This window comes from Marmota marmota, unplaced genomic scaffold, assembly GCF_001458135.2.
Source record: "Marmota marmota marmota unplaced genomic scaffold, marMar, whole genome shotgun sequence".
NCBI classification, from domain to species: domain Eukaryota; kingdom Metazoa; phylum Chordata; class Mammalia; order Rodentia; family Sciuridae; genus Marmota; species Marmota marmota.
Genome location: NW_025999913.1, coordinates 12,991,031 through 13,002,240, shown reverse-complemented (window position 1 = coordinate 13,002,240; position 11,210 = coordinate 12,991,031). Strand labels below are relative to the sequence as shown.

Genomic DNA, 11,210 nt, shown 5'->3' with positions numbered 1-11,210 from the left:
ATTAAAAAAAAAAAAAAAGTATTATGTCCATCTACAACTAAAATATAAAAATTTAAAAAAAGGTTATTCTTTTTTAAAATTTTAATTTGTTATATATGACAACAGAATGAATTACACATATAGAGAACAATTTTTTATCTCTCTGGTTGTGCACAAAGTAGAGTTCATCCTTTGTGTCTTCATACATGAACTTAGGGAAATGATGACCATCGCATTCCACCATCTTTCCTACCCCATATGCCCGCTTCCTTCCTTTCCCTCCCCTTTGGGGAAAAAAGGTTATTCTTAACTGAGACTTCCCATATTAATAAGTTACCCAACATCACTCACATCTAGTTGGAAGGCCATGCAACTGCAAGGGAGGCTGGGAACTTAGTCTATTAAGGAGAGAATAAATCGTGGTGGATGGCAGGGGCTTCTGTTATAGACAATTTTATTGTATATTTGTTAATTTCATGTTTGAAAAGAATTTTAACACACTGATCTCATTTTAAATGATCATATCTTCAAAGGTATTACGGACATCTTTAAAGGTATTATAGACACACCTTTAGTGGCTCCAGAATTTGAACCAAACCTTCTGCCTCCATGCCAAGTTCCTTTCCATGAATGTAAGGGCTACTTTTTTGGAGCCTTAATGAAGTACGCTTTTTTTCCCCATTGACAATAAACCCTATTGGAATTATCTTTATCTGGTGAGACACTGAAGCCTTTTTGAGCCAGAGAGACTTATTTCTGTAAACTACAGAGTAGGAGGTTAATTTAATTAGAGAAAATGGCTGTCTAGCCAGTTGGTAAAAGCAGTCTGCAGAATGTAGACCATATTGCTGGTGTGATTATTTTAGATGCTAACAAATGAGAGAACATTTTGGTAACTCTATGAACCAGATTTCAGTTGTTAACAATGGGGCGTCTTTCCCTGAATTCCACATTCTCTGAATGGGCTTCCATTAAAATGTTCCGTCTGTACTCTTGAGAGGCTTGTACATCAACTCTGACTGAGCATACAGGGAAAATGCCCACCACATATTCAGTGGATTTAGACAGGCAATTTGGATAACTTAGGTTTTCAAGTTCACTTTTCCAGCAGATCGATGAAGTTAGCTTCCTTCTGCCTAATCAGCCAAACAAATACCAAAATCTATGATTCAGTTGGCCACGGTCAGAGTTAAAGTAATGCCATTCATAATAGAAAATTGCTGATTATTTCCTCCAACTTTTATCTCTGTCCCAGAACATAAAGAATGCCTAACCTTACAACTTCTTTAAAAGCATATGGCTGTGAATCTATATCCTTTTCTATAGATGCATATTTTACATAGTTCTTGAAAACTCTTTCTCCGGCTCTGCACATCTTTCAGTAATACTACAGGACAATGTCTTTAAATATCTGTAAGCCTCATAGATTTTAAGAAGTGTGGTTGCAGGAAGCAATCACTCTCCTGGAACCAACAGACTGCATCTGCCTAACTCTGATATTTTCTCTACAGCTTTTAAACGGAAGAGAATGCCTGAAGCAAGGGCTGTCATAATATCAGCTGAACGAGGGACAGGCAGCCAGAGGACATGTGTCATTAGCATCAGCTTTTCTGGGGGATGCCTGCTGTTCATTATGTGTGGACACGATTAGGCTCCACAGGGACCATGAGCAGGAAAGAGCAATCACAGGCTTCCCAAGTGAGTCTGTCTTTCCAAACAAATCTACAGAACCGCTCTGTTCACAGGAAGACTTCCATTATAGGTTTATTGACTTTTGGGTGGACGAAATGAGTTCAAGGAATGATTACTAAAAATAGCAAAAAAAAAATTAAGATGCAGTTTCTGATTAGTTGCCAGGATGAATTATTGGCTAGAGGAAATTATTAACTGATTTTAAAAAGAACAAACCTTTGTGATATTGTAAAATGCAATTTATAAATTGCTATTATGGTTTAGTAAGTAATGTATTCCTTTCATCTGAGTCTTCATGTCATTATGGGGTATTCTTTTTGACAACGGATGGTCCTAAAAGGTAATGTGTTGAAATATAGTGGACATATAACTCAAATGTGCAAAATGATAGTTGTAGGCAAAAATTACCTTTAAATATAAAATGACTCTTTAATTGGAGGGTAAGCTGAACAAAAATTTTCTGATAGGTAAACATAACCCTTTATTAGTTGCATATTCTGTGCCAATGTCCTAAGCAAACAAAAGAGGAAAAAAAAATTTGGAAAAAAATCATCAAATTATCACTGGGTAACTTGAGCTGGTTTCTTTTTCTCTTGAAACACAGATATAAGCTTCCTCACATAAAGAAACAATGAAATGGTTAAAAGTGCACAAGAAATTGTGACATTGTAAAATCAGCCTCTCTCCTTTGAAGCAATTAAAGCCCTCAAAATCACATGTGTATCCGAAGTGGTACAGAAAGTGCCATTGGTTTTAAATAAATTCTTCTGAAATGAGAACGCTTAATAAAATTCATTTTTGGAATATTAAACTCATGAGATAATTCCTAAGTATTTGGTTTCAGTGACAAGGAATCCAGATCCATAGACCCAAATGTTTACCTTCCCTTTACAGTTAAAATATTATACATATTCAAGACAGAACCCCTGTTTCCCCCATCTCTGGCTCTCTCAGCGTTTCCTAACACAGGAAATGGATGATTTTAAATCTTCTGATGGAAAGCCTAAGGTGCCTTGACTGAAATTGGAGAGGCAGATGAGGAATACAGGGACGTGTGTGGAAAATGCGCTTTAATTTTAGCCATGTTGAGTGAAGCTAGGACAGGCAGGTGGACGGACACTCTCTGTGGACACTAGGAGTTAGGAATCCTAGAGGTGGATCTGGGAGTCATCTATGTAGAGGTGATGAAGTTAAGGGAGACAAATGAGCTTTTGAGGGGAAACAAAAGGGTAGAAGGGAAAGGAGCCAGAGAAGCATGTGGCGTATCACAAAATCAAGGGAGTTTAGTAAGAAAAGGGCAGTGTCAAGAATGTTAATGGACAAGGACTGAGACAAAGACCCTGGATTTGATAAACTTTCAGAGTTTCAGAAATAGGAGACCATAAGCCCATGTGTTTTGTCCTTAGGTTCACTTGCTGCTTCTACAAGACGTTAATGTCATGGGATCTCAGCCTTCTTGTCTTTAAAATGAGAGGATTTCCTGGACACACTCATCTAGATTCTTAGAACTTGAAGTAGACATTTTCAATGAGAGAAAGAATAAATGAATAGAGCTATATGTGTTTCCTATCAGCTCCCTAAATAAAGAATGGTTAGTACTGACTATTCACATCAAAACATTTTGCAGTATAAGGAAAACTGTTTGCAATGCATTATCTAAGAGAACAGTATCATTGAGGATAGGATTTTGAAGATAAAACTTCTTTAAATTTTTTTTTTTTTGGTAGCAGGAATTGAACCCAGAGGTGCTTAACCACTGAGCAACATCCCTAGCCCCTTTTTTATTTTCAGATAGAGTCTTGGTAAGTTGCTTAGGGCCTCAGCCTCCCAAGCTGTTGGAACTCCCAAGTCACTGGGATCACAAGCATGATGTCTGTGTTGGTTGTTCATCTTTATCCTGTAATTCTACAAAGTAAAGAGGTATAGGAGACCCTTGCCCTGCTTACTTTTGATAGATTCTCATTTTGACTTCTTTTTTTAAAAAAAATATTTATTTTTTAGTTGGACACAATACCTTTATTTTATTTATTTATTTTTATGTGGTGCTGAGGATCGAACCCAGGGCTTCGCACATGCTAGGCAAGCGCTCTACCACTGAGCCACAGCCCCAATCCTCGTTTTGACTTCTTAAGAATGGATGTGTCATTGATTCTGCAAAGTGTGGATTTCTTATTCAATAGATATAGCATTGGAATTCAATAAGGAACAAGAAACAAAGCTTATTGGAAATACAGCATTTTCTTTTTGAATTTTTATACACTGCCAAAAAATTTTCAACAAATTTAACCTACTGGTTAACAAGTCTGGCAGGTGGAAGGTGCCTTAAGGCATACAGAGCTGGTAAATCATTATTTGATCCTAAGTCCCGATTTGCATTTCAGGGGTAAAGCATGTTGAAAAGCTGATGTTAATCCAAGGCTGACTGACAAACCCTAAGGATTTTGAGTGGACTTATTTTTCCATGGAAAGTTATTACTATATAATGGGTATGTAATATGTCCTTGTAAGAGTAATTTCTTCTCATTTAATTACTTTCCTCTAAGGTTTATTCATAAATTCATCATGTCATTCCTATTATAATCTATTAACATATAGTATGTAGTATCATATTTATAAAATCATCTATTCTGGCATCTATATATTAAAAAGACCTGAAGCAGGAGTTTTCTCTGTGAAGAGGCTTTGATTTATAAAACTGGATTCTAGAATTTTGTGAAGGCCTTCCAACTACAATGGCTTCATCTGGTATCTACCTTGAGGAACCATTCTTTAGGAAAGCTGATCATATGCTGAATACACTATCAACCAGGACTCATCTGTCTTTTAAGTTTCAGGTATGAGCAAGGGGAAAAATCAAAGTGGAACAAAAAATAATCTTAATACCCAAAATCCATCACAGTATTTAAACAATTAGAATTTTACTCTTTTGGAATAAGTTTACAGTTCAAAAATGATATTTATTAAAGCCACAACAATATTCATACAGACAAAACTTTTTGTAGCAAAACCTTGGTACATGAGCATTAGTAATTTGAATGCTATATGGATATAGAAGATATTTTTAAAAAACGGAAATGATATGTTCCAAAGGCTGTCATAGGCACAATATATATGCTTGTGTTGTTTCTGCAAGCACAGAATGACACTTTATCACATGTGATCCAAGAAGTTACAATTCAGCACTATGTACCAAAAAGATACAAAGGAATATCATAGTTATTCATTTTTAAAAAGCAGATACTATCAAGACTACAAAATAGGAGCAGCAAGCCAAACCAACAAACAATTCTTTAGGTTTTAGAAGAAGTAATACATCTATGGCTTTTTTCATGGTCATTTTTGAGACTGGTTAGCGTCTGGCAAGTGGGAAAGAAGAAATGATTCTATAATAAAGCATGACACCATTTACAAGGCATCTGATATTTAACAGGCTCAAAACTGGAAAACAAAAATTGAGCTGTTCTCAGAGCAAAATTATGAGATTTCATGTAGCAGAAACATTGCTTCCTCTTATGCCGATCTTTTGGCAGAAGAGTATGCAGAAAAGTGAATTGTCATGTGACATGGAGGAACAATACTGAAGATGAATAATTAGAAATTTACTTTTTTTTTTAACCTTCGCTTTATTTATTTTTATGTGGTGCTGAGAATCAAACTCAGGGCCTCGAATGTGCTAGGCAAGCGCTCTACTGCTGAGCCACAACCCTAGCCCCTTACTTTTGTATTTTACTAACTATTAAGGATATAGGTCTTCCAAGGACCAAGAAACCAAATTTGGTCCTTATGTGGAATTTTCTTATTTATTTTTAGGACATGGACTGAAATATGAATTCATGCTGATAGTGTATCCACACCGATAAAGATGAAAATGTAGTAAAAATAAGAAAAAAAATCATACATTTTTCTGGGCACACTACTACTATTACATCATATTGAAATAGTCTAAAAGGTAAAAAGGACGTTGATTCTCAAAGGTTTTTTTTCCAACTAGCAATTAAGCCTAAGTGTAAAAGTGATACATGCAGTATTTTTACCTATCAGTGACTGTGTTAAGGATACGAGGGGAACAGAATTCTTTTTTCTTTTCCTTTCAATCAGTAGCACTCAAGTTATGTGGAACTAAAATCACACACAAAGGTAAGTCATGAAGAAATGTTAAATATTTCAGAATGACCACAAAGGCGTGCCAGACACGACGCTGTTTCTAGAGCTCGGGTCTGTTGGAGGCTTAACCTAACGCAGTTGGCGCTGGAGCTCTTGAATGCTGCTTGCTTGTGTTTGTGTGATGGGATCGAGGTGGGGGGGGCCCAGGCTTTCTGGATATTAGGCCATAATTTCTGCAGGTTCAGTGACCAGCTTGGATCCATCCCATACTGTCTTGAACTGCTCAGGAACAGGAAATTCTCTCTGGAAAAAGGCAAGAAGAACAGAACTTTTTACATTCAAGCCGCCTCAAGACTGGTGAGTGCCATGTCATGGGCAAAGCAATTCCATTGAACCCAAATCTGCACCGTGGAGAGGTCTCTGTCACAGAGAGACTCCCACATGTGTCCCTTTTTGTGCCTATAAGCAATAGAACTAGCATTTACAGAGAACCAGCTGGGGGTTATGTGATGCCATCTACAGAAAGCAGAGGCCTGAGGGGAAGCAGCTGGCCCAAGATAGGGGGTGGCCACAGAGCAGATAGCCAGAATCCACAGCAATGAAGTCTCTCTCTTTGTTTTTATTTATTTTAACTTTATTTATTTTTAACTTTATTTTATTTATTTTACTGTGTGTTTACCCAGTGCCTCACACATGCTGGGCAGGTACTCTACCACTGGGCTACCACCCCAGCCCATGGCAGTCTCTAATCCACTCCTCTCTACCACATCTTATTAACATGCAGACTCTGATTCAGTAGATCGGAGAGGGAAATGAGAATCAAATTTCCAGCACGCCCTTAAGGCTTATGGCCCCAGCCACAGGGAGTGGAATTTATTCCAGTTATTACCTGTCTGCTCTTTGAGAAACTGCAAAAAATGTGTGTAAGCTTGTGTAAACATTTGTTATCCTGCCATTGTACTCTTTCCAGTGGAAAACACACACTTCATACACACCTGTCCCGCACCTCCACGCATACAACCACACAAAGAAGCACAGACTAGTCTAAAAAGGACTCTCCTTCTTCCCCAGTGATTCTCCAGACATTTAAGAGGAAGATGGAAGGGGACCAAGGGGAAAAATCAAAGTGGAATAAAAAATATTCTTAATATCCAGAATTCATCCAGTATTTAAACAATTAGAATTTTACTCTCTCTTAGAATAATTTTACAGTTCAAAAATGATATTTTTGTTGTTGAGCAGCCCCCTTGGCCCTGACTCCTGGAGCCTCCCTGAACTTCCTGCATGTGCCAAGCAGACTGAAACCCCACATGCGGGATAAGCTAATGTCTCTGCTCATGAGATGTGACATTTCACTGGAACACACATAACCCCTATCTTCCTAGAAGGAGGATCCAACTGTTTCTTTTGAAAGAAGCGAATTATTTATTTTGCTATAAAGAGCAATGAATTCTCCTTGAGTGAAATCTGAAATGGGAAACCTTTAAGTCTTCAAAACCCAATGTGTCCCTGTGGGTGTGTCTGTGTGTGTTGTACCTCATATCACTTCTGGAGCTCTTTTTGATGCATAAATGAAGCTTTGCCCTATAGGTGTTCTAAACTCTCTGTTGGCAGAGAGAAGATAGTAACGTGATGATGGATTTGCTCTGGGAGGCTGATTTCCTTCAGGATGAACCACCCCACCATCCATCTCTGCATGGTAATGACCATGGTGGGCCCTCAGGATGGTTCCCATTACCTCCAACTTAAAAATGTATGAAGGGGGTCAAGGACTGAAGACTCAGGGTAATTCACCTGCACGGGCAAGACTACAGTTCTAGCATAAAAGCGCAGGCACTGCTTGTAGTCACTCTTTAGGCCAGCGGATCTTAATCTCAGCCCCACACTGGAACCACCTGGAAAGCTTTAAACACCACAGATGCCTGGGTGGCATGCCCAGAGAGTCCAGCTTAATGAGTCTGCAGTGCTCAGCCAACCCCGCTGCTTTCCTTAGCAGGTCCAGTTCCCATGCAGCTGAGCCTTCTGCTTAAACAGCTGCGAAGGCCAGGGATCATATGATTTATGGCTCTTCAGTTCTGGAGAATTCTCCTACTCTGAGGCTCTTCGGTATTGCCTTGAGTTCTTCCATAATTTTTAGGGTGAGAGCCCAAGAAGGGACTCTTCTCTTGCTCAGGGCTGGGTGTCTACATGAGGAGTGGTGAAGCACCCTCTGATGCTTGTAGTTTTGTGTTGTAAACTGAAAGGATGAATTCTAGGATGCTCTATATGGTATGTGGCCTGTGGAGCCAAAGAACTTGGCAGTGGGGAAAGGAGCAGTGGGCTGCAGCCACGTCTGTCCATGGAGATCAACCTGTCTCTGACTGCCGTGTAGACAGCTGGAGACTGACCTTTCAGGCTCATGTGGCCCCTCTTCCTAAGGTGTGCCTGCTAAGTTACCTTTTCTTCCATCCTTTCCTGGTTCACTAGTCCCCTGCTTAGACCCAGAGGGAATGATCTCTATTTATTCTCCTACTTCTAAGTAATGACAACTAGCAGATCCATGATACTCCATTATCCATAAATGTTATTTATTCACTTAAATTCCCTTTTCTATGGATGAGAATACCTGCATGCTTCTTTTAGATGCTATTGGAAGGACGGAGCAAAGAAAAGAAATGCTGGCAAAATCACTTAAGCTTGTGTTTCTCAGAAGGGCCACTGGGTGGCCTGATGGCATTAGAATCACCTGGGATGCAATTAGGACTCCAGACGCTCAGAGGCCCCATCTTGAGCCTCCCCAATCCCACCTCTAGGTGTAGGGTTTGAGTCTGGCCATTTCTTCTTCTTTATTTTATTGTTTTGTCTTTTTTTTTGGAATTGGGGGCCGAACCCAGGGCTTTGTGAGTGCAAGACAGACACTTTGCCATTGAGCTACATGCCAGCCCATCTCACCAGGCTTCTCACTGATTCTTATGGTAAGTGGAGGATCTCTGACTTGAGCAAACGTACACAAACAGTTCTATTTAACTGTCCCCTCTCCTCCTTCCCATCCCCCCGCAAAGCCTTCTCCTTTCCTGTTCCCCTCCATCAGAGCTCAGGAAAAATATTTAGCCCTACACAATATGAATTCAGATGCATGCTGCGCTATTCGGTAGCAGCTGGCCAATTAAAGTAGCGATCAGTGACCTGCTGTGGGAATGGGCAGTGGGCAGAGCCCAGGAGCTGAGCAAGAGTGGTGGAAGGCAACTCCCTGAACTTGTTCCCACCTGTGATGGAGCTCCACGCTGGTGGTTTGTTGTCTAACCAATCTCTAAGAATTTTAATGACAGCCACCTGGGAATTACTTACATAATCACCATCCTGAGGGACAAGGACATTCATTTCGGAAGACTTGGCGCTCACCAGCTCACAGTCCAAGGCGTCTTCACTGAGGTACACGTGGCAGCCTTCTGTCTTGTTAATGGAAATTGTTGGCACTCTCCCCATTACCTGAAATGAGGTGGGGGGAAATCTAGGGTCAAAGCAAACTGATAGAAATGACAGTGTTCCCAATAAATCCATCTAGATTATTCTTGGCCTTAGCTTGGGCTTAGCCAAATGTTAGGAAGTGCTAGGTGGAAGCTGGGGAGACTGGTTAATGGGCTCCAGGCTGAAAAGGGAGGTGTCATTTGGGGATACAATGAAAAGACCACACAAGGGGATTCTCAAACCTCTGGGCCTCTTTCCCAAGACAAAATTAAGGGATTAATTTGGAAACAGCAGCTAAATGTTTAGAAAAAGTCTTGCAGCACCTGTAAGTGGATCTGAACCATATATTTGATTTCATGATAAAAGAAACAAGATGCATTTGCTTTTATTTGCTAAAAATTTTAGTTTTGACAAATATCTAGAAACTGGGATTTAAACAAGTACTAATACTGACATTTAAGAATAGGATTATTCTTGAGCAGAAACTGAGTAGATTGTTCCTAAACTAAGAATAAGTAAGAAACACTACAATTCTTTTCATGTAAGTACTTTTGGTGGATAAAAATCTCAGTGGATGAATGCAAAGTTTATATGAGATGAGTTCTTAGAAGTGTATTTATTTTAGGAGCCAAAACTGGGGGCTTAGCTCAGGATACTCATTATACAGATAAACAGGACTGTGCACAAGAGAGGGCAATTCCTGGTATTGTTTACAAATACTAAATGCTGTAAAAATTCTGATCAGTTTTAAGTTTCTCTTTGAACAGTTTTCAGAAATCACCCCAAATTGCACAGGAACAGAATGCCCCCAAAGACACTATGATTTTCCTTCTTGTAATGGTAATTAAAGTGATAAAGACATCTCCTCTTTCACCCTGAAGAAAAGGCTAGATTGCAAACCAAAGCAGCAAGTCCTGTTGATGGTGCAGGTGATGTAAAGAATTCCTTGTGGGGCGTCTGGTCAGATTGCCCTACTTCTCTGTTTTCTCTCTTCTCTGCATAGAAACTAAACACTGAGTTGGAATTGAACCTCAGTGCTAAAGTAAAGGCAGAGGTAGTTCAAGGTCAGGTAAGTACAGGGCTCAGCCACAAATAAAATAATAATACATATGTGTATTTAAAAAATGTGTCAGCAGCTATGTTTTGATAATATCGAGATTTGCTTATTTTATAATGATGTAGAGCATTTACATTCTGACCAAAGCTGTGTGAATACTAGGCAAGCAGAGCAAAGGGATGTCTTGTCACTGTCTCTTAGAACGTATTTATACGTTGCTAGAGTATGCCAAAATCCTGAAGTGTCCTGGGTACTGGAAAAGGCAATAGCAAAAATTAAAAATAGCCCTGTTATGTTAAGAACTGCAATTTCCACAGCATTTTGGTCAATGACGTATTTGAATACATTATAAACATGGCTTTCCCTGGTAGTCTCTGAATACTTTAGGAACAGAGAGTGTTTCTTATCAGGAAAGTTGGGCCAAAGAGCTCCTCTGCTGAGTGACAGGTGGCATGTGAGCTTGCGCAGGCGGCTACTCCTGCTTTACCTCCAAGTTCCTCTTTTAGTCTCATGTAGTTTTTCACAAACATGTTTCTCCATAAAATTTTTAACATTCCCATTGACTTCTTGGGTCTCTCTCTTTTCCCCTAATTTGTGTATTTTACTATGATGGTTTGCCAAAAGTAGGGTGACTGGTCAGATCCTGTGAACTTCAGTCCTGACCTGGTTATTCCTTTCAATCTTTTAATAGCATTATTGAAGGAAAACCTGCAAACATAAATTCACCCATCTTGAGTGTACAACTCCGTTATATTTAATAAATTCACAGACTTGTGCAATCATCTCTACAATCCAGTTTTAGAACATTTCCATCATCCCCAAAATATCCCTAATGGCCACTCACAATCCATCCCCACCCCCACCCCCACCCCAGGCCACCACTAATCGGTTTTCTGTTTCTATTGTGTGCAGGTCCTTTCAAGTGCTTTAA

At 39.4% G+C, this 11,210-nt stretch overlaps 1 protein-coding gene across 2 annotated transcripts in view; it reads right to left on the bottom strand.

Annotated features, from left to right (window-relative positions):
• Window positions 1-4,562: 4,562 nt before the first annotated feature.
• The window catches only part of Cap2 (cyclase associated actin cytoskeleton regulatory protein 2), a 128,891-nt gene continuing 122,243 nt past the window's right edge, over window positions 4,563-11,210 (bottom strand). For both annotated transcript variants that reach the window (XM_015494051.1, XM_048799830.1), the window contains exons 12-13: window positions 9,103-9,243; window positions 4,563-6,078 (exon numbers count right to left, since the gene is read on the bottom strand). In XM_015494051.1, coding sequence (XP_015349537.1) covers window positions 5,995-6,078; window positions 9,103-9,243 — 225 coding nt within the window. In that variant the 3' untranslated portion in view covers window positions 4,563-5,994. The remainder of the gene's footprint in view (window positions 6,079-9,102; window positions 9,244-11,210) is intronic.